The sequence below is a fragment of the Sycon ciliatum genome, chromosome 10, assembly GCF_964019385.1.
Source record: "Sycon ciliatum chromosome 10, ocSycCili1.1, whole genome shotgun sequence".
NCBI classification, from domain to species: Eukaryota; Metazoa; Porifera; class Calcarea; order Leucosolenida; family Sycettidae; genus Sycon; species Sycon ciliatum.
This window is the reverse complement of record NC_088652.1, coordinates 14,963,888-14,987,886: the sequence shown is the minus strand read 5'-3', so window position 1 is coordinate 14,987,886 and position 23,999 is coordinate 14,963,888. Positions and strand designations below refer to the sequence as shown.

At 49.3% G+C, this 23,999-nt stretch overlaps 1 protein-coding gene across 1 annotated transcript; it reads left to right on the top strand.

The window, feature by feature from the left end:
• The first annotated feature begins 17,190 nt into the window (after positions 1 to 17,190).
• On the top strand, positions 17,191 to 18,120 carry LOC135826689 (uncharacterized). The gene has a single exon (XM_065339291.1). It carries the CDS (start codon positions 17,191 to 17,193, stop codon positions 18,118 to 18,120), a length of 930 nt encoding a protein of 309 aa, XP_065195363.1.
• The last annotated feature ends 5,879 nt before the right edge of the window (positions 18,121 to 23,999 follow it).

Genomic DNA, 23,999 nt, shown 5'->3' with positions numbered 1-23,999 from the left:
AAATGATCGACATATTCGCAGCTGCATCCTGCGTGGAGTCGTTCCGCAATCTCGTCTTCCATTTCTTCCTCCGCAGCTGAAGACACGACGTCGCGGCCGTCACTAGCCCCAGACTCAGAATTTATCTCAGGTGACGACTCCTCATCTTCCGACTCTGACGAGTCATCGGCCACCTTGAGCCGCATCGCAGCAGGAGATGACGGCTGCGATTCCGCCTCTCTGTCGACATCGATGTCGGAACCAATGAACGTCTCATCCTCATTCTGAACTTCAGAGGCTACTTCAGCATCCACTCCCCACCAGGCTCGAGCTAGCTGTAGACAATGACTGCCCTCTGTGCGCTGCGAACAGCTCTGGCGTCCGCAGCCATCGCAACAAGATCAAGGAACACTGGAGTCGCCACTCGACACCACTTCAACTAATTCAAAATAAATTACTTCAAGCAAGAAGAAGTCGTCGCGCTGTTCGCAGCGCGATCAAAAAAATCTTTGAACGTCACAAATCGACCTTTTTCTCGAAAAAATCACGAAATCTCTAAGGGTCGTTTTCGCTGATTGCGGCTCATATTATGCAGTATGGCATTCACTCCATTTCTTTTCTGGCGGCAGGCAGATGGAAATCTCTTCCAGCTGACTGTCGACATGCACACTCTCTTGCTCTGTTCATTAACATGGTTAAACTTTGAAAGAGTACAACGTTATCTTTGGTAACATCATTGTATTGTAATCCTTTGAATTGTTTTAATACTGCATGTTTTGAATATATGTTGTGAAGTTGAAACATACCGTATTTCCCCGATTGTAAGTCGCACTCGATTGTAAGTCGCAGCCCCATTTCCAGGTCCTTGTCATACTACTTCAATTATAATTATTTACTTCAGTAGTAATTCATGCTCGAATGTAAGTCGCACCCCCTTTGTTGGGAATAAATTTTAGTGTAAAAAGGTGCGACTTATAATCGGGGTGTTGTGCAACGAGTGCCATCTAGTGATAAAAGGACTTGAGGACTTGAGAACTTGGGCAGCCAGGCACTCGGTGTTTCTAGTTGATTTATTTTCGGTTCGATTTATTTGAGTTTCTATTTATTTGCATTTATTTGGCACGGCTACGCGGACGCTACTAGTCGCGTACCCTTATACAGATCCGTCTACTTTTTGAGTGCATGTGGTGTCCTTATTTTGATGCATGTAGATTAGTGCAGTACGGTGGCTTTGTTTGCGCTGCTGCGGGTGCGCTGTAGGTGCACTTGTACGTGCACGTTCTGCTGAGGAGAGCGTTTGAGCTTTCGCTTGCTCTGCTTGGTTATTCGATGTTTTCCTTTTCTGGTTGTTGTTGTTCCTTCCGTGATGAACGGATAGTCTTTCTTTCTCTCTTGTTTCACCTATATTCATATTTCTTGCAATGTAAAATATCACCCCACTGGTTTGTGTAAGCTAGTAGTCGGTTGGACCAAGTTTTGGCGACCACGCCAGGATAGATACGCTGTTTGGATCCAGTGGCGCTGACAGGAAGTGGCCACGATGCTCGAGGAGAGAACCAGTGAGGACGCAGGATACTCGGCAAAGTCCGCGGGGGGACTGCTGTTGGAGGAGCGGTTGCTGCGAGTTGGTAAGGCCCTGGGTTTCGAGGGGAGCCGATTCGCGCAGTACTTGGAGATAAAGGTGAAGGAAGTCAACGTTCGAAGGGAGCAGGCTATCCAATGGAAGGAAGCGCGTGCTCAACGGGGACATGCGTTCCGAGCGGCCGAAGCGGAGTTGCGAGGGGAGCGCTCTACGACGCAGGCTGCGTCTACTTGTGGACTAGTGGACAGCAGTGCTGTGGGGGTAATGACAGTCCCAAGTACAAGTACCAGGATTACGTTTCCAAGGTACAAGGAAACAACGGTTGTGTTTGACCAAGAGGCGCATGGACGACGAGCGTCAGTGGAGAATCGGTCAGTCACTCCAAAAACCCAGCACAGTGGACAGTGCTTTGGAGTGTCAGCCATGAATCAGGCTGAGGTGGAGATGATAACGGAGGTCGTCAATGGCAACAGCGCGTTGGACACAAAAGCCGGATGCACTGTGTCGGTGGCCTGTATCGAGGCGAGAATGGAACGGCGGTGGCAGATGGAGGAGCCACCACGCGTAGCAAACAATACGCGTGAGAACCCAGCGAAGCGGGTTGAAATGCAGTTCCTAGTTGTTTCACTGAGGAAGTCTAACCATTGATCGCCAGAAAGTGATGTGCCGGAAGCCATCAAGTTGATGAAAAGATGGAATGTCAGTCGCAGGATGCAGCGCCTGGGTAACGTGCTCAGGGAAGAGTACAGCGACGATGATCAACGGTGTCTTGCACGCAGTCTTATTGATCGTGGCGTCCGGAATACCAGAGTCGATTGTGGTGTTCGTGCATTCGTTTGTTTTGGATTGTGAACCCCAGGAAGTCCTTTGGTGGGGAGTGATGTCACGCAACGAGCGGTGGACAAAGTGAAAGGACTTCTTGCATGTGATTTTGTCGTACTTTGTGACAGTCGAATTGTCTCAGTGTTACTAGTTTATCGTTAGCTTACTAGTTTGCTGTTTGAATCTGCATTTGGTTTATTTATTGTTTATTTGACACGTCTTTTCTGTGTCTTTTGTTTGGTTGACGTCATGCGGTCCCATGGCTATGCGGACTGTACTCAGTCGCGGATCCTTCTGCAGAGCTGGCTACTTTTTCGGTTGCTTTTGGAATCCTTATTTGATGCATGTAAATTAGTGTGTCTAGTCCTGCCCAAGCCGACCATTTTCGAGAGTGTAGTGTGGTAGCTCTGCAAGGTGCAGGAATGGATCTGAGAAAGTGGCGTGGCAACAACATCGTCTGTGATCCGGAGTCTGGCGGCAAGGTGCTAGGGGTCGAGTGGGACGTCAAGGACGATGTGATCGCGGTAGCAGCAGTAGGTGACACTGACACCAAGGAGTCACCGTCGACCCGGCGGCAACTTCTGCACTGTGTAGCATCCGTATTCGACCCGCTTGGTCTAGCTGCACCTGCGATACTACCAGGGAAGATCCTGTTGCAAGGGTGCTGGAAACTTGGTGGCACCTGGGATCAGCCGCTTTCGAGTGAGATTGCAGCCAAGTGTGCGCAATGGTGGGGAGATGTCTCCAATGTTTCGCTTGTGAAGGTGCCACGTTGGATCGGCGGTAAGCCCGACATGCCGGTAACACTACATGTATTTGCGGATGCGTCAGAAAAGGGTTATGGCTGCTGCATTTACATCGTAGTTGACGGTGTAACATGTCTGATATGTGGAAAGAGCAAGGTGGCACCAGTTTCGGCGCCAACATTGGCTCGCCTGGAGCTGGAAGCTGTGTGCCTCGCCTCCAGGTACCTCTCATTCGTGTGTAAGGAGTTGAGAGTGCAAGCAGAGCGGATTTTCGGTTGGACCGATAGCGTCACGACGCTGCAGTGGATTACGAATCCATCCTATACTACCGCTGGAAGACATTCGTGGCTAATCGAGTGGTAGCTGTACAGCAGACTGCGAAGGAGCTAGATGTGAAATGGAGTCACTGTCCGGGAGTGCAAAACCCGGCTGACCTTGCATCACGCGGTTCTCCCGTGGGTAGTCTTACAAGTAGTGACTGGATGAAGGGACCAGCCTGGTGGACGAGTCCAGAAGAATGGCCAGACAAGCAAGCCAACACCGACACGAGTGAATCAGTCACGGAAATGCGAGTTGGAGTCGTGAGAGCGGAGCCACAGAACCCCTGGTGGAAGCGTTTGTCAAGGTGGACCCGGGTAACCGGAGTTGTTGTGTGCATGTTGCAATGGTGATATCCAACTAAGACACGGGCAGAAATCCTGCCCATTGCTGAGGCCAGATTGTACCGACTGATCCAGCAGGAACTGTTCGGACCGGAGTTGGCTGCACTGCAGAATGGCGAGCCGCTCAGCTCAAGTTCCAAGATCGCTAAGTTCGGCCCGTATGTCGATGACAGTGGGGTCCTGAGAGCTGAAGGAAGATTGAGTGAGAGTGAGGTGCCGTACAGCGCTAAGCATCCGGTATTGCTCGGCAAGCACTGCTTGACATCGTTGATTCTGGAGCGGGCCCATGCGAAGCAAATGCATGGAGGCGTAGAGACGGTCCTGGCATCACTACGTCAGGAGGTGTTAGTGATTGGCGTTTGGCGCGCCTTACGCGGCATTGGATCTCGGTGCGGAGTCTGCAAGCGTTACAAGGCGGCCGCTGCTACCCAAGTTACACCACCACTGCCGGCGGACCGTGTGAGTCATGTCAAGCCATTCGGACTGACAGGCATTGATTATGCGGGCCCATTGATAGTTCGTAAGGGTGACCGAGTGGAGAAAACATGGATTGCTCTATTCGTTTGCGGAACAACGCGGGCAGTTCATCTAGAGACAGTCGACAGTCTGTCCACGGAGTCATATCTGCTGGCGTACCGGCGGTTCGTAGCACGCCGGGGTATACCAATCCGCATCCGTTCGGATAATGCCACTACCTTCAAGTCGGCATCGGAGAAGATCAATGTTGTATGGTTGTTCAATCCTACAGCGGCTCCATGGCATGGTGGATTCTTCGAGCGTCTGGTTAGAGCTGTGAAGGCACCATTACGCAAGGTGTTGGGCAAGGCGATGCTTGGTCCGCGTGAATTGGATACTGTATTGGCTGAAGTGGAAGCAGTGGTGAACAGCCGTCCGCTCACCCATGTGGCAGACACGGATGATGACTTACCCCTGCCGCCAGCAATGATGATCAATGGTGTTTGGCAGGCAGACGAGATCAGCGCTGAACAAGCAGCAGGGCTGACGGCAGAGCAGCTCAACGCAAGTAAACGGTATGTTGCTACAGTTGGCGAACACCTGAAGAAGCGATGACAGAGGGAGTACCTGACCAGCTTGATTGCGTATCATCAGTCTAAGTCATCCTCATTCAAAGCAGGGGAAGTTGCCCTGCTGGTGGATGAATCACGAAAGCGTCAGTTCTGGCGTTTGGCTCGGGTTACTGAGGTGTACCCTGGGAAAGACGGCATTGTGCGTGTGGTGCGAGTCAAGGTTGGGCAAACGTCTTTGCTCCGCCCAGTACAGCGTTTGGTGCCACTAGAAGTATCTCCGACGGCAGGAGAAGTGGCCAGTAGTGACAATGAGACTAGCACCGACGAAGCAGTGGAGATTCCACCGCCAACGTCACCCCCTCAACCAGATCCACAACCTGTTGCAGCAGACAATGAAGTGCGTACTACCAGAACCGGTCGCCGCGTCCGTGCACCTACCCGGTTAGATTTGTAATCCCCAGGAAGTCCTTTGGTGGGGAGTGATGTTGTGCAACGAGTGCCATTTAGTAATAAAAGGACTTGAGAACTTGGGCAGGCAGGCACTCGGTGTTTCTAGTTGATTTATTTTCGGTTCGATTTATTTGAGTTTCGATTTATTTGCATTTATTTGGCACGGCTACGCGGACGCTACTAGTCGCGTACCCTTATGCAGATCGGTCTACTTTTTGAGTGCATGTCGTGTCCTTATTTTGATGCATGTAGATTAGTGCAGTACGGTGGCTTTGTTTGCGCTGCTGCGGGTGCGCTGTAGGTGCACTTGTACGTGCACGTTCTGCTGAGGAGAGCGTTTGAGCTTTCGCTTGCGCTGCTTGGTTATTCGATGTTTTCCTTTTCTGGTTGTTGTTCCTTCCGTGATGAACGGATAGTCTTTCTTTCTCTCTTGTTTCACCTATATTCATATTTCTTGCAATGTAAAATATCACCCCACTGGTTTGTGTGAGCTAGTAGTCGGTTGGACCAAACGGGAAAATACGGTATTTTGTGTTATTGTATGCTTACCGCTGACAGACGTTGTGATCCATGGTCAGCTGCGTTGTTACTGACTCTCTCCCTTGTCCCTTACCTTGATTATTGTTCCTGATTGCTCGTTTGACATTGTCTCTCTAATCATTTGTGTCTACATGGAGTATTCGATCGTTCTCTGATTAACTATTTATTCTCCTCATTCGATTTATTTGCATTGTACGCAGGTGACGTTCCTTTCTTTTTGCTATACATTTGGACAGGAGACTGCGCTCTTGAACATTATCCTTTCGAATTGTCATGTTGCCACATGTTGCACGTTGATACTATTAGTGTATTGTAGTTACGAATTGTGTACAGAACTGTCACATGCTGCAAGGGCAGTATTGTCAAGACATGCTAGGTCGCTTGCAATACTGGTGCGTTGCGTATTACTGCTATGTATTTCGCGAGTGTAATATTTATTTGTTAGTCTGTTAGAATTACATCACGAGTGCATATCTGTTACGTCTACGTCGAGACACATTTTATGATACAGTAATTGCTATGCGTGTTCGTACCACGACATGTTCACGAGCGGAATATCTTGTGAATTGTTCTAATGTATTATATAAGTAGAATTGTTGACACTAATTGGTTGCAATGTACATGTACTTACTAGTACTTGATCCGGTGCATTATCGCCATCCGCGGCAACTTCGCTACGATCTACTTGGCGAAACTTACTCTCGCTGACAGGGTGTGCTGTCACCCTGTCGCTGGGTGCAAGCACCCCTTGACAGACACTGTTTTCACCTCCGTAATCAACAATTCTTTATTCTTTCATTTCAGCACATTGCAAGTACAGTAACTAGTTTCTGTTTGTTCTGTATTCAAATTAATTATTGCTTTTCTTTTCGTTGCATACACCTGCACTCCGCGCTGCATGCACGCGGACTTTGGCAGTCGCCATATTTAGTATCTCTATGGCTACGATGATCATGCATTTTCGCTTTTCTGTACGCTGCATTTTCTCTGTATGCCACGTCGTTGTGTGCATGCATGCTGCGCAAGCCAAATGCACGCACGCTGCACGTTTTGCTCAGGACAGCGATTTGGCGATCGTTGTTCGGAGTGTTCTTTGGTGTTCTTGTTGGAAACGAGTGGTAATGTCGATAAAAGGAGTTTCTGGGTTTTTGTGGTCTGCCTGACGATGGTTAGTTGCGGGACCAAGTCGCACCGCAACAACATTTATACCTGTGAGCGTGATGAAGTAAGTCGCCATTTTTCCTTGCCGTCTTGATGCGCGATCCTTTCTTGGCTCGAAACGATTATTTGATTTGACCCAAGTGTACATGGGTTCATGTACTCTTCGTCGGTTAGTTGACTTAGACGATGTTTTACCGATACAGGTGATACTTGTAGTTTTACTCTCTCTCTCTCTCACTCACTCTCTCTCTCTCTCTCTCTCTCTCTCTCGAAATGTATTCCTATCTGTAATTGAAGACTTGTGTTCTGCTGGTTGGTGTGCCGTGGTAGAGGATAGACAGTAGTCCCCTTACAGCTCATGGTGCCGAAACCCGGAACCAGTTGAATCCGGTTTGGACCCGCCAAGCCTGATGTTGTAGCGTCTGTTAGCACTGGGCACCAGTCGCCTCATGTCAGCGTTAAGCATGATGGGGCGTGACATAATTCTCCGATTGCAGGATGGCGAAGTGCACTGGAAAGTGGAGAAATGGGAGTGTGAGCTTTCCTGGCAGTGGAAATATGGTGTTGCCCCAGCGTCTACGCTTGGATCCGGCATCGGAGCTCGCTCGCGAGAGAAGCTCACTCCAGAACAAGACACCCTGTTCTGTGCTGAAGCCGAGAAGTGGATCGAGACTGAGTGGCTGATTCCACATGATCCGATTGTGCATGGTGAGCCAGCAGCAGTGTTACCGCACCTTACCCAGGTGCAAGACCACAAGGTAACGACACCCGTTCGACCAGTGCTCGACTACCGTTGCCTCAATGCCCAGCTGCAATCGGATCCTGATGGTGATGCACCTGCCTGTGAAGAGTCTCTGCGTAAGTGGAGAAAGGCTGGTCGCCCGGGAGATTTCAAGCTCTTGGACATCAATAAAGCGTATCTCCAAGTCCACGACGGTAAGGAGTTTCTGAAGTACCAGACTGTCTTTTGGAACGGAAAGCCATACGTGATGACACGAATGGGCTTTGGGCTCAGTATTGCACCCACGTACATGGGGATCATCGCGTTATGTAACTCGCGGTTACCCGGACGCTGACAGCTACATCGATGATATGCTGACCCCGTCGAAGTGCGCTTACGCCGGTGCCAAAACGATGCTTGAGTACAGCCTGCCCATGAAGCCCGCCGAGCCGCTGGAAGAGTCAAGAGTATTGGGCCTGCAGCTGTGCGACGCCGGAAGCGAGGTCACCTGGCGATGCCGAGATGGCAGCGACCTCTGTGTACCAGATGTCTTGATGAAGCGTGCCGTACTCAAATGGTGCGGTAAGCAAACAGGTCATCTGCCAGTTTGTAAATTGGCTTCGCCCCGCCTGCAGTTACATCAAGTGCCTCACAGTGATGGAGGCAGACTGTAACGAGCCCGTATCCGAACAAGTTGTCGAGTTTTGTCGTCAGCTGGACGCAAGAGTCACTGGTGATGGCGAGGAAGCTGGCAAGTACCGTCAGACGAAGATGTCGAGTATGTGATCTGGTGTGATGCATCGGATATCGGTCTTGGAGTGGTGGTTGAAGTGGACGGACACGTCATGGAAGACCGATCATGGCTTCGACCAGCTGGAGGCACACGGCATATCAATGTGAGCGAGCTGGAAGCAACGATCAACGGACTCAACCTCGTCGTTCGTTCCGGTGCTACAAAATTGTGGCTCATGGCAGATTCGAAGTCTGCCGCTAGCTTGCTGAACGATGTGGTGACGAACTCATACCGTGTTCGTACCAAGGGCCTTCACGAAGTGGTGGTGCAGCGACGTCTACAGATAGTGTCGGACATTGTCATTGTAGCTGGCCTCTCTGTGACAGTCGTATGGGTCTCGTCTGCCGAAAATCGAGCTGACATCGTAACGCGTGTCCCCGCTACCTGGACTGCTCACGGCAAAGCGCAGTTGAAGGAGAGCAGCATTGCAGCAAGCCTCGTGGATGGACCTGCTCAGTGGTGGTTCAGTTGAGCAACACGACATTGCGGCCGCTCAGCGCACCGATGCACTGATCACTGAAGTGATCTCGCAGATTGAAGGAGGCCGCCCACTTCATGAGGTGCTCACGAAGGTCGGTTCACAGCTTGTGGTCGAGAATGGCCTGCTGTGCCGTAGTGTGAGGTTGCCGATCGATGGAGCCGTCGAACGTCCAGTCGTGGCATCAAAGCAAGTCGCTGAGATATTGTCTGCTACACATACGATTATAGGTCATGGTTCGCGGAATACCATGTATGATGTTATTCGTAGCCGCTGCTACTTTCCGTATGTGGCTGCCCAGTGCCAGCGGCACGTTTAGCAATGTGTACAGGGCAAAGCAGCTAACAGCCGCCGTGACACGTCTATGCTGCCTACACAAGCAAGCATCGCAGGGAGCCCGTGGTCAGAGGTGATCATAGACACACTTTTACTTGGTGCATAGCAAAGTGGCCGCTACCATTGTGTGCTACAGGCAGTCGATTCTTTCACTAAGTGGGCCGAAAATATCAAGTTGGCTCGGCATGATGCTGTCCCTGCTGCCAAGGCATTCACGGCACTGTGTAATCTCTGGGGCCCACCAAAGGTTGTCCGCATGGATAATGGGTCTGAGTTTCGGAACGCGCTCGTTGAGTCTGTCTTCAAGTACTTCGGTGTCCGAGTAAAGACAGGAGCCGTCAGACACCCACAGTCCCAAGGAACTGCTGAACGCTTCAACAGGACATTGCTTGGCCTGATTCGGAAGTTGGACGACAAGTCGAGCAGTTGGAGAGACGACCTGGACATCCTGCTGTGCCTATACCGACAGCGACCCAATGCCTCTACCCGCGTGTCGCCAATGCAGGCCATGATGGGATGAAACCCGGACTCCGTCATCGAGAGTATTGCCGAATTGTGTGTCAATTGATTTATCGGAGTACTGTGTGACTCCGAAGTAGCGACAAACTCGGCCATTTGAAAATAATCTTAACCGTCCACCTCTCCACACTGCCCTCTTCGTTATCTGCCTCTACTGGGGTACTCATATTGAGGAAAACAGCTGTCTGGAGGATATGGAACATCTACCCAAGAACGAACTTCCTCGCTATGGAGTGGTGTTGTGACTGTGGGCCAAGAGTGCAGTGTGGAGAGGTGGACGGTTAAGAGCAGTGTTGCAACGAATAGCAAAATCACGAACGAATATTCTAACAAATAAGCAACCTACAACAAAAAGAATATTGTACTATTCTACCCAAATAGACGAGCCCATTTCAGCACACTATGTATGTTTCTTTGTTTATTTGAACCAGAGCGCACTAAAACATGACCACATCTTTTGTGGAAAAAGTCGAGAAAATTGCGATAGGAGTTCCGCGGCAAAAAAAATACGAGTGGCGAGTTGCTGTTCTTGTTCTCCTCGCGCTCAGTAGACTGGATCTGTTCTGGATGCAAGTTTTTTACTTGCAAGTATTTATTTATTTATTTATTTATTCATTTATTTCGGCACCTCAGTGCGTGGCAAGACAGCCAATTGAATTGAGGAGAGGGTGAGACCAACCACGGAAGAAGAGAAAAAAAGAAAATGAAGAGCACGTACACAAAGTGGGAAGGGATTAGCAACTTAAAAAGCAATGGGATGCTCAGCGAGCTATGCAGCGGAAGTGGTGACTGTGACTTTGTTTACTGGGAGATACTGAAGTGCTGTCTGACGAGGGTACGGAATTTGGGCATATCTGGAGCTTGTCTAACGCTGGGAGGCAGTTGGAGCCACGTGGAGTAGGAGGAAAAGAAAGGTGACTTTACGAATAGGGTAGACATAGCTAGGGGGAGACAAACGCAGCTTCGGGTGGTGCCACCTGAATTGAACCAATTAAGGGACTGTAAATGAGCAGGGTGCTGGTCAAGAAAAATTGAATGTGCCAGGGTGCACTTGGAAGCATCAAGGTAATGTTGCAGAGTGGTAGTGGATGCAGCAGCATACAAGTCTAGATTTGTGATATAACGATCAGTACGAAATATGATGCGCAGTATACGGCGATGGAAAACTTCTAATTTACCTATGTGGGTTTTGTTAATGGTGGACCAGGCAGGGAAGTAAGTGTATTTGTTTGAGTTTGTATCCCATGTTGCGCTGAGTCGCCTAAAACGGATCGTCGTCGATGCATCGAAGGAAGAGCCTAATGACTATGTACTGCGGAGCGGAAGAACACGACATCCTCGCGCTCCATGCGCAGAAATGTAGGTTTCAGCGTACCGCAAACCGTAGTTATCGCTGACAACCGAGCAGCAGGGAAAAGCCACGCGCGTGGCTAGGCACGCAACAATGGGGTGTCTGGCATACAATGGCGGGAAGCCGTACTGGGTAAAGCCCAGGCCGCGCCACGAGTACGAGTACGCCCTTATGCGCAGGCGAGACTACCCCATATTTGCATAAAGGTATCAGTGCTACTAATGCGATGTTTACTACAAGCAGGGCTCATGGCGCCTAATCTCTATATTAGGAATCAGTTCCTCTCATGGCAAGGAAGGACTCCAGCGCGTCCTCAGCCAAGGTACAGTACTTCAATTGCGCTCGGTGAAAACCGGCCCGAAGTGCAAAGGCGGCGCCGCGAAGCCAGCTCCCATTTCATCACTGGCGATTTGTGTGTATGAACTCAACTGTACGCACCTCGTGTAAAATTTCGGACTGCACGTGTTGCATGCTAAAAACAGTTCAAAATTTCTTTCATTAGGGACCTTTCGCACCACACGTACGGGTACGAAACGAATGCTTATTCGTCACCTGTGTTCGAGGATTCGTAAGAGTCCTTGCGGAGAGCTCATCTTCACGAATGGAAGCCTCTTCATTCGTGGCGGGCTCCGAATCCGTCACGTACACATGTTTTGCCAGGTACACATTTTCCTTTGATTCCATGATCCATGCACGTGTGCGTGTAAACACCCGTACGCCAAGCTACCGGCCGTAGTCGTAGTTGCCATGCACATTTGCATGTTGTGTATACATTATTTATAGTGGAAATTAAAACAGGCAAAATGCCTAATAACATTGGACCCACTGTGAATAACATGTTAAAGGATATTGTGGAAAAGTAGATACAAGAGAAAAAGAGAAAGGAAAGAAAAAACCCGGAAGGTTGGTTGCAACGAACAGATATCAATCCAGTGACCATTGGAAAACCTATGTCGCTGATAATATATACTGCAAGGCTTGAGATTTAAAATCCAAATACCTATTTGAACACTTTGCTGCTGGTGGCAATCTATTCCACGTAATGGCTCCACCGTGCGTTAGGCGCTTAGCAGAACGAGCAGTGCTAGCAGGTGGAACCACAAGCAAGTTGCTTTGGCCTCCCCGAGTGCGAGTTGAGGGCACGACAGCAAAAAAGGACTGAAATAGGGTGCTACATGCATCATGCAAACATCGCCAGATGAAACGAAACATACTCAAGTGCACAGAAACCTGTAGATCACATACATGCATTCGATTTAGCAGGGGAGTAGTACTGGCATGACGACTTGCGAAACCTGAATCTGCTTTCAACGAAACGATTACGAGCCGAATCAAACTTTCGTTTCACATTCGATTCGCAGCAAATGCGAAAGATCTCTATTCACTTCACGGAGTACAGCTCATGAAGAGATAGAGAAGAAAGACATGGCCATTCCCAAAATCTCGTACAGAGTCCACAGTGCAGACAGAACAGCAAACAAAGGGCACACAAACATGCTCCGCAATCCCATTCTCGACAGTTTTCTTCGCAAGCCCTATTCAAAAATGGAGAAAAATGAGTTCTTTGGAGGAAATGAATTGAGTAGACGAGAAAAAATAGCGACCCTCTACAGAGCAGGTCATACTCCGAGACAAATTATGGACATAACCGGTTACAAGAAGACTCAGGTAAGTGAAACAGATCATCAATAATGTGAAAAATAGAGAACAAATCACAAAACAATCTTCGATTCTATTGTCCATGGTCAGGTAAAGGAGACATGCAATCGAGTTGAAATTGGAAGATGCGTAGCAAGACAGGCAGGCAGCGGAACAATCCCGAGACTCTCACCTGTGGGCATGGAGTTTGTTGCTGATCACATCGCTGCCAATCGCTTTGCGAGCAATGAGACTATTTCTGACGTTCTGGACACGGAGCAACCTGGTGCACAGTACACAAAAGCCTCAGACAGAATAATGACCGGTTCGGGCGGCCGGTGCGTAAGTTTGTTTTGAAAGAAGCAGCAAAAAACAGCCGGCTAGTATGGGGAATTGAGCATCGCCAGTTTGACTTTGACCGCGTTGTCTTTGCAGACGAGACATGATTTGCGTTGGATCCTAACGGACGTGTTATGTCCTGGTACCCGCGGGACAACAAGCCAATAGTCGAGGTGCCACACTATCCAAAAAAAGGTGCACGTTATCGGGGCCATTTCACTTTTCGGAACCGTTCGGCATTTGTCCTTTGCTCCGACGTGGAGTGCAGCAACGTTCGCCCAAGGAATGGCAGCCAACATTGTACCGAGTGGCATCGGATTCTTTGCAAATAAGTGGTCCTTGCAGCTCTACAATGCTACCTCCTACACGTCAGCTCAAGTACAGCAGGATCTTCTCGATAGCGGAGAACCCAACATCCTGTTTCAACCTCCCTGCTCGCCGGACATGAATCCAATTGAGAATTTGTGTGCTCTTCCCAAGAAGAGAATAATTCCACCTCGCTGCGAGAATGCTGACCAGCTTGTGCAGGCACTGCACCTGGAGTGGGATTCGGTGGCTCCTGACACGGTTTCCCCATGAGTGGAGTCACTGCCACGTCGTGTTGAAGCCCTAATCGAAGCAAACGGTGGCCACACGAAATATTGAAGCCCTGCTACTCTGTGTATGAAATAAACTGTTTCGAAACGATCTCCGTCTTCTTTACTTGTCCTCAACTGAAATGAATGTTACCAAGAGTATATAACCCCCCAAGAGTGTGCAACTCTTGATACCCTTTCTATGAGGTACGCCGACAGCGAAACCTCACATCACTTGATGCAGTGTCTCAGTGGTACGTTTCCAGCCCGTTTTTAGCGAGCAGCGGAGTAATAAAAAAGCACTCTCTGACAGAAACTCACTACGCGCATGAAAATCCCCAGCATGGTCATGGCAGATATTCGGATTTCGCGCACGCTATCCTTCGTTTGCATGTAGTACGAAGATATCTGAGACACGTGATGTGAGTTTTCGCCGTCGGAGACCACATATGCAGAGTTGCACACTCTTGGGGGGTTATAAACTTGATGTTACTCTTCTCTTTGTTTGGCACGGTTTTTTACACTTTGGTGAAAGCATGCATGCGTATAAGTACAGCACATGCACAGTTCATATGGCGCAAGAGCACACTACCACTTGTACAACTTTGAGGGCGTCAAGGGCCGCATCATCAATTCAACACACGTGAACAGGAATGTTTTGATGTGTGCAGAGATGTCAATAAATGATTCGAAAGAGTTCTTAGTATTGTATACTTGCGCCCATCATATGCCCCTCAACCCACGAGAGGAATATTGCAACATTACTTTGGCTCAAAAAGAATGCAAACTAATCAATCTCGTACCCAGCACTAAAGCATGTATTGGGGTTTTCCAGCTTTAGCTTGTAAACAGTTTGTCAATTGACTTATCACAATGTTGTGCGTGAGACTGCCTCACTTCGTAGTGGATCGTGCATTATACCCAATATAAGTACTTTTCTGATGGATAACGCATAGGAATGTCTGGTCATGTGTGTTACCTGTACACAGGCCGGTTACCTTCCTGTTCATTGCGCTGCCCTGAATGGACATCTGAAAGTTGTCAAGTATCTACTAGATCTCCGACTCGGCACGATCTCTGTGCAGAACAGGGTAAGTTAAGCAATCCTTATCATTGACTCTCCTTGCTGTAGTCAGTTACTCCTACAGCACTCTTCTTGCCAATGAGTACTACTGTGCTTGCTATAATTATGTCAATTGCTGGGGAGTATCAGGCTGAAAAAGCAACCCCACCGATAGATTTACTCCAAAAGTACCTGTGAATATTGGTGACTCTGCTGCCCGGCACTGATAGCTGCACAAAGCACCCCCATTATGCATCCGGTGCACATAAGCCTTGGTCTCAATCATTTCTGATGTGACCTCATGGACACACTCATCATCAATTCAACACCCGTGAACAGGAATGTTTTGGTGTGTGCAGAGATGTCCATAAAATGATTCAAAAGAGTTCTTAGTATTGTCTGCTTGCGCCCATCATATGCCTTTCAACCCACAAGAGGAATATTGCAACATTACTTTGGCTCAAAAAGAATGCAAACTAACCAATCTCGTACCCAGCACTAAAGCATGTATTGGGGTTTTCCAGCACTAGCTTGTAAACAGTTTGTCAATTGACTGATCAGAATGTTGTGCATGAGACTGCCTCACTTCGTAATGTATTGTGCATTATACTCAATAAAAGTACTTTTCTGATGGATAATGTGAGCGTGATGAGGTAAGTCGCCATTTTTCCTTGCCGTCTTGATGCGCGATCCTTTCTTGGCTCGAGACGATTATTTTATTTCACCCATGAGTACATGGGTTCATGTACTCTTGGTCGGTTAGTTGACTTAGACGATGTTTTACCGATACAGGCGATACTTGTAGTTTTACTCTCTCTCTCTCTCTCTCTCTCTTTCTCGAAATGTATTCCTATCTGTAATTGAAGACTTGTGTTCTGCTGGTTGGTGTGCCATGGTAGAGGATAGACAGTAGTCCCCTTACAGCTCATGGTGCCGAAACCCGGAACCAGTTGAATCTGGTTTGGACCCGCCAAGCCTGATGTTGTAGCGTCTGTTAGCACTGCGCACCAGTCGCCTCATGTCAGCGTGAAGCATGATGGGGCGTCACATAATTCTCTGATCGCAGGATGGCGAAGTGCGCTGGAAAGTGGAGAAATGGGAGTGTGAGCTTTCCTGGCAGTGGAAATATGGTGTTGCCCCAGCGTCTACGCTTGGATCCGGCATCGGAGCTCACTCGCGAGAGAAGCTCACCCCAGAACAAGACACCCTGTTCTGTGCTGAAGCCGAAAAGTGGATCGAGACTGAGTGGCTGATTCCACACGATCCGATTGTGCATGGTGAGCCAGCAGCAGTGTCACCGCTCCTTCCCCAGGTGCAAGACCACAAGGTAACAACACCCGTTCGACCAGTGCTCGACTACCGTTGCCTCAATGCCCAGCTGCAATCGGATCCTGATGGTGATGCACCTCCCTGTGAGGAGTCTCTGCGTAAGTGGAGAAAGGCTGGTTGCACGGGAGATTTCAAGCTCTTGGACATCAAGACAGCGTATCTCCAAGTCCACGTCGCTAAGGAGTTTCTGAAGTACCAGACTGTCTTTTGGAACGGAAAGCCATACGTGATGACACGAATGGGCTTTAGGCTCAGTATTGCACCCACGTACATGGGGATCATCGCGTTATGTAACGCGCGGTTACCCGGACGCTGACAGTTACATCGATGATATGCTGACCCCGTCGAAGTGCGCTTACGCCGGTGCCAAAACGATGCTTGAGTACAGCCTGCCCATGAAGCCCGCCGAGCCGCTGGAAGAGTCAAGAGTATTGGGCCTGCAGCTGTGCGACGCCGGAAGCGCGGTCACCTGGCGATGCCGAGATGGCAGCGACCTCTGTGTACCAGATGTCTTGATGAAGCGTGCCGTACTCAAATGGTGCGGTAAGCAAACAGGTCATCTGCCAGTTTGTAAATTGGCTTCGCCCCGCCTGCAGTTACATCAAGCACCTCACAGTGATGGAGGCAGACTGTAACGAGCCCGGATCCGAACAAGTTGCCAAGTTTTGTCGTCAGCTGGACGCAAGAGTCACTGGTGATGGCGAGGAAGCTGGCAAGTACCGTCAGACAAAGATGTCGAGTATGTGATCTGGTGTGATGCATCGGATATCGGTCTTGGAGTGGTGGTTGAAGTGGACGGACACGTCATTGAAGACCGATCATGGCTTCGACCAGCTGGAGGCACACTGTTGTGGTCCCGTTGTTGTACCCGATCTGTTCCGGGATCGGTTACCCATATGCATTCCCGTACTGTGTACATATATGGATCCTGGTTGTGCATCTTTATCTTTCGTTGTTCTATGTAAATAAACTTTAGTTGTTGTCTGGGACTTGTGGAATGAAGTTGATCTATGGAGTGCGGGAACTAACTTGATGTTCACTCAGGAACATTACATGGTGTCAGAAGTAGCAGTTAGTCATGTCGTCTGCCAAATTTCCTGTACCTGCCCCGTTCGATTTCTCCACCCCAGAAGCATGGCCACTCTGGAAGACCCGTTTTGAACGCTTTAGTTCTTTGTCCAAATTGGACGAGGCGGACGGGCAACGCCAAGTAGACACATTAGTTTACTCCATGGGAGCCGAAGCCGATCCTATCTTTGAGTCTCTATCTCTGTCCTCGGATGATAAGAAGAAACTCGACAAGGTACTGGAGGCCTTTGACAAGTATTTTCGCCCGGGTGTAAACGTAATCCACCAACGGACATTGTTTGAAAGGTGTGTCCAGAACCCTGGTGAATCCGTGGAAGAGTATGTGCGTCGTCTCCGTGCCGCAGCCAAATACTGCGCGTTTGACAAGCCCGATGAGCGTATCCGCGACAGGTTGGTGGCCCATATGACGAACCGAGAAGTTTCGAAGAAGCTACAGCTCGAGGATCACGCTCCGCTGACACTCGAGACTGCCGTGAGCTTGGCACGCAAAACGGAGTCCGTAAACGCCGAGGTCGCCCAGCAAACGCCCCGAGTGAGCCAAGCTGCTGCAGCTACCTCACCGCAGCGGAAACACGGCAAGTTCCCTGCTTACGCAAGTTACGGATCGATGGGAAAGCGACCACAGGTCAAGTCCCAACGAGACTCGAGCAACAGTAAGAAGTGCTCGTGGTGTGGCTCCTCCGAAGACCACAAATCGAACCGTGACGAATGCCCTGCCAAGGACAAGTCTTGTAACAAGTGTCGTAAGTCTGGACACTTCGCCAGCGTCTGCCGGTCAGCCTCCGCCAGTGCAGCACACAACGATTATGTGCATGTAGCTGAGTTTGACTTGCAGTCGGACCCCGTCGGCGAAAATTTCCTTGGAGCTGCTTCTACCCACACCGCTGACGAGCCGTGGATAGTACGACTGAATCTGTGAGGCTCACACCTCGATTTCAAAATCAACACTGGAGCTGATCTCAACATTATGACGCAGGCCAGCTACAACGCTTTATCTGCACCGCCAGTACTCAGTCCGTGCCAGACACGAATGATTGGGCCTGATGGGAACCAGCTCACGATACAGGGTGAGTTCCACACTTCTGCTGTGTTCCGTGATGTACAGTACCCAGTCACTATCCTGGTCATTGCCACTGGTGGTGTCAACTTGCTGAGCAGGCAGACATCTGAACTGATGGGCCTAGTACAACGTCTTCATGTTGGCTCTTCAGATGCCCAGCCGAAAATCGGATGCATGCTGGGCAAGCCAGTCGATATTGAGTTGAAGCCAGACTGCAAACCATACAACTGTGTAAATGCTCGACGCATTCCAATACACATCCGCCTCAAGGTTCGTACCGAGCTGGAGCGTATGGAAAAAGCAGGTGTCATCACAAAAGTCGAGCAGCCGACCGACTGGTGTTCACCCCTCGTGTCGTTCCTCAAGCCGAACGGCAACGTGCGTGTATGCGTAGACCTCAAGCGCCTGAATGCCAGCGTCAAGAGAGAGCACTACCTGTTACCGACCGTGGACGACACACTCACACAACTCAACGGTTCTACCATATTCTCTACGCTGGACACCACGTCTGGCTTCTGGCAGATCCCACTCTCCGAGGAAGCGTCGTTGCTGACGACGTTCATCACTCCCTATGGCCGCTTCAAGTTCGAGGGCCTTCCCTTCGGCATAACGAGCGCGCCTGAGATATTCCAGCTACAAGGTTTACTCAGCGATATTCCCAACGTAGCAGTGTTCATAGACGACATCATCGTCTATGCTTCATCGATGGCTGAGCATGATGCTGCTCTGCTCGCCGTCGAGAACCGACTCTGTGATGCCGGTCTGACACTGAATCCGAACACTTCTAAGTTCAGATGCACGTCCCTAAAGTACCTGGGCCATCGGATCAGCGACAAGGGTGTACACCCTGACCCTGTTAAGCTGGATGCCATTGAGCGCCTCGCAGCACCAGCTGATGTGGAAGAGCTCCGTCGTGCACTCGGACTCTTCACGTACCTCTCCAAGTTTCTGCCGTCATTGTCGACCGTAGCCGCCCCACTGCGCGAGCTACTCCGGTGCGACGCGACGTGGCAATGGACCAAAGCACATGAGCTAGCTTTCACAGAGCTCAAACGCCTAGCTGCCTCAGCCCCGTGTCTCGCGTACTACGACCCGTCTGCACCGACCATCGTCACGGCTGATGCGAGCAGCTATGGATTGGGTGCTGCACTGCTACAGTTCCACGACAATGAGTGGAAGCCGGTCGCGTACGCCTCACGCACCATGACAGCAGCAGAGAAACGGTATGCCCAGATCGAGAAGGAGCTCCTCGCCTCGGTCTGGGGATGTGAACACTTCCCTCAATACCTCTACGGAGCGCCCCGATTTACCATTCAGACGGACCACAAGCCGCTGGTCCCACTAATGAACACGCGCGACCTCGACCGAGTACCTCTACGCTGCCAACGTCTACTGATCAGACTCATGCGCTATGATGTACAGGCGGAGTACATGCCTGGCAAGAACATGGTTCTCGCTGACACGCTGTCCAGAGCTCCTCTTCCTGACACGCCAGCAACCGAATCTGACCTACACAGTGACTCGGAAGCCACCATCGCCGCTGTCCTGTCGTCTCTATGCAGTCCTACCAAGCAACACGCTCTCGTTACAGCCACTGCTGACGATCCAGTCCTGCAACAAGTAATCCAGCATAGCCTCCGACCAAGGTCAACGCAGACATGGAAGCCTATCGCAACGAACGTGGCTCACTCTCAGTTCATGACGGTCTGCTGTACCACGGATTTCGGATTGTAGTCCCGTCATCCGAGCGCAACGCTACACTTGCCACTTTGCATGACGGTCACCAAGGCATAACCAAGTGCCTGGCCCGTGCGAAGTCCTCCGTCTGGTGGCCAGGTATCACACGTGCCATTTCAGAATGCGTGCAGAACTGTCTGACCTGCACCAAGCATACTTTTCAGCCGCCAGAGCCTCTGTCTCCAACTGCGTTTCCCTCTTTGCCATGGGAGAGAATAGGAGTCGACCTCTGCCAACATGACGGTCAGGAGTACCTCATTGCTGTTGACTACTTCTCCAGGTACATTCACGCCATCCCGCTACGGAAGACTACCTCTGGAGCCGTCATCAAGGAACTCCACGAGCTGTTCGCCATCCATGGCATCCCTCAAGCTCTTGTGTCGGACAACGGTCCACAGTTCGCAAGTGCTGAATTCGCCGCATTCACAGCCCAAATGCAGCTCACCCATCGTACCAGTAGCCCGCACTACCCACAGAGCAACGGTGAAGCTGAGTGAGCAGTTCGAACATTCAAGCGTCTCCTGAAGACCAACAACAGCCTCAACGATGCCCTACTCAGTTACAGGTCAACACCCCTCGCAAATGGCTACTCGCCAGCCGAGCTCCTGTTTGGTCGTCGTTTACGCACACACCTCCCATGTACAGCGAAATCCCTCGCTCCAAGTTGGCCTGATCTCGCCAAGCTAAGGAAGTTCGAGGTGAGGCAGACAGACAGACAGAGTGAGACGTACGACTCGTCACACCGAGCACAGTCTCTGCCACCATTGACCCAAGGCGACCGAGTCTGGGTGCAAGATCTCGCTTCCGAAGCCGTGATTGCAGACCGCGTCTCCGACAGATCCTATATTGTCACGACTGACAACCTGTCCGAGTACCGCCGCAACTGTCGCCACGTCAAGTTGCTACCTGATGTGCAACCAACACCAACACCGCAGTTGAATGTCACTACACCTGCAGAGCCTCCATCCGCTGTTGTCGAGTTCCAGCCTACCTTGCGCCGATCAGCACGTCCATCCCGGCCGCTGAACAGACTCGACCTGTAAACGCATTAGTCATTGCTCATGCTATGATCACTCCAGTCGCTGACACTGATGATCGTGAAGTGCATGTAGTATTTGTCTGTCTCTACCCTATCTCCTCTGTATGTATATGACTAAATATTCTTCGAGCTGTTACCTCTGTAACCTCTCTCTCTTCGAACATAAAAAGGGAGATGTTGTGGTCCCGTTGTTGTACCCGATCCGTTCCGGGATCGGTTACCCATATGCATTCCCGTACTGTGTACATATATGGATCCTGGTTGTGCATCTTTATCTTTCGTTGTTCTATGTAAATAAACTTTAGTTGTTGTCTGGGACTTGTGGAGTGAAGTTGATCTATGGAGTGCGGGAACTAACTTGATGTTCACTCAGGAACATTACAAGTAGATAGTAGTTGGCATGTTCTGTATCACTGACGTCATACAGGTCACGTGGCTGCGCCACGTGACCTGTATGACGTCATTGATACAGAACATGCCAACTACGAAGGATGAATAATGACGTCATCGACTTGAATGTCATGTGACATCATCGAAACATGTTAACTACAAAGGATGAATAATGACGTCATCAACTTCAATGTCATGTGATACCATGTGACGTCATTGAATAACCCTAATAATGCATGACACTCATCTTAGAACTTGTACTTTTTTTCTTCTTTTTTTCATCTTTTTTTCTGCTATGAGGGGATTCGAACCCGCGAACATATGATTAAAAACAATGATACTTACCACACAAGCTATAGGGGCTTTGTTAGAGGTATACTGAGCTAATGTGTATAAGTGGTCTGCATGGAACTAGAGGGTCATCATTGTATATTTTTTATGGATAATTCTTACAAGTCTCCCTCACTAACCCAATCACCACGACAACCCTAATAACCAATAGTCCTAATAAAACCTACATGTAGATACTGCACAAGAATATTGCCATGTCAACTAACTTGCCACTATCCTCTTTTCTACATGTTCAAGTATGTGCACAGGTACATTCTACTTCTACTGATCAAAGTCTTCAATTTCGCAGGATGACCTCATAATCACATTCAGATGGACGAAAGGATACTATTATTATTCACATTCTGATTGTCAGATAGTTCGAATAAATAGTTGAATTACGAGCAAAGGCATAATACACCACATAACTAGAACATAATAATTATAATGCACTTCACACAACAAGAGAAAAAAATACGTAGGTATTTTTTATTCAATCGCAGGAAGATCGATTGTCAAGAACCATCAACTATCACCATCAGCTTCCACATATCTACTCGCATGATCAAGAGGGAATGGGAAAGACTATAATCTTAGAGGTGCAGCGAAGGAGTGTTGGCAGTTACCTGATATGATTCCTGTCAGTTTTCGCGCACTTTACTCGTTCTCACAATACTCCCAATAAGTTTGACATTTTTGAACCAGCTCGTATGAATTAATTCGAGGTGAGCTCGTACACATAAAAGCATGAAGCGCGCGAATACCGGCGGGACTTACTGGTAGGATTCATACTATAAACTAGTACGCACAGTGTATGTAACGTAATTCAAAAGGGTTGCAGCTCATGCTTAGTGTACACATCGTTCGCACCGTAGATCTACACCACGCAACGTTAACACCAGCTTAGTGTACACATCGTTTGTAAAGTGTTGATATAGAGTAGATCATCATTGTACACAGTAACACCCGTACGCAAGTTCTCAGAATCAACTAGAAGGTTTTCGAATCATGAACAGGTTTCATCATGTTCCGACCTGTTCCGGGAAATTCCAGCAGTTCGGTTGAGCTACTAACCCGCGCTTTTTTCTCCGATAAAAGGAGGTGCAGGAATTGATGGGACCCCATCCACTTCGAATGATGCAAGCTTTCGATTGTGTATAATGGAGCCAAGAAGAGTGAGCAAAGTTTTCGATTTTGAAATCCAGCATAATGGAGGACTTCTTCGGAATTATGTGTGCTACCTTAGCCCTGGAGAGCACCAGGATCCAGCAGCACTGCTCCGGTTGATGGATAGGAGCATTAGCGAGTTGCTTCGTACTGATCTCATCGTGTTGAGTAGGTACAAACTAGCAATCATCCTCCGGCTGCGTCTGATGAAGCAGGATGGTGTTACGGGTGACAAGGTTTACATAACCTTCCACGTTCGCGCGCGAACATCCATCATCTTGAATGATGATGATGTACGTTATAAATTGGATGATGCTTCAGCGGAGATCGATTCTCAAATCGATGAGTTTGTGCGCAATGGATCAGGTTGGATCATCGATGACGTAGAGGCCGTATACTTGGAATTATCCAAATTCCAACATGTTGGTGGTGGTGGGACGTTCATCCCTCTACCCGACCACATAAAGGCTAAGAAAGCCTGTATTAACGTCATCAACAGTGATAACCAATGCTTGAGGTGGGCGCTGTTGGCCGCCAAGCACCATGAAGATGTTAGTGCAAACCACAACCGTGTGAGTAAGTACGCCCCGTATGCCAATGAGCTGGACTTTTCTGATGTGGAGTTCCCAGCAGGTATCTCTGCCATCACAACGCTAGAAAGCAACAACGCGGATCTGTCCATAAACGTCTTTGGTATATAGGAAGACGGGAAGACAGTCGTTCCACTGCGACTGACGAGAAAAGGAGATCCGCGGGAGGCTATCAATCTACTCCTGTTTTCCGGTGAAACTGCAAATGAGTGTGAGGATCAACATTGGGTCTTTATCAAAAGTATGAGTCGGCTGATAGCTAACAAAAGTTGCGTACCACGCAAGGTGTGTTACAGGTGCTTGAACGCGCTGAGCAGTCAGGCGGCTCTGGAGAACCATCAGGTGTTTTGTAAAGATCACCTTGTTGCGCGAGCGGTAATGCCGCAGAAGGGGGAGAAACTGCGCTTCACGCAATATGAGAAGCAACTCCGGACCCCGTACGTGATTTATGCTGATTTCGAGAGTCTTATCGAACCATACGCACA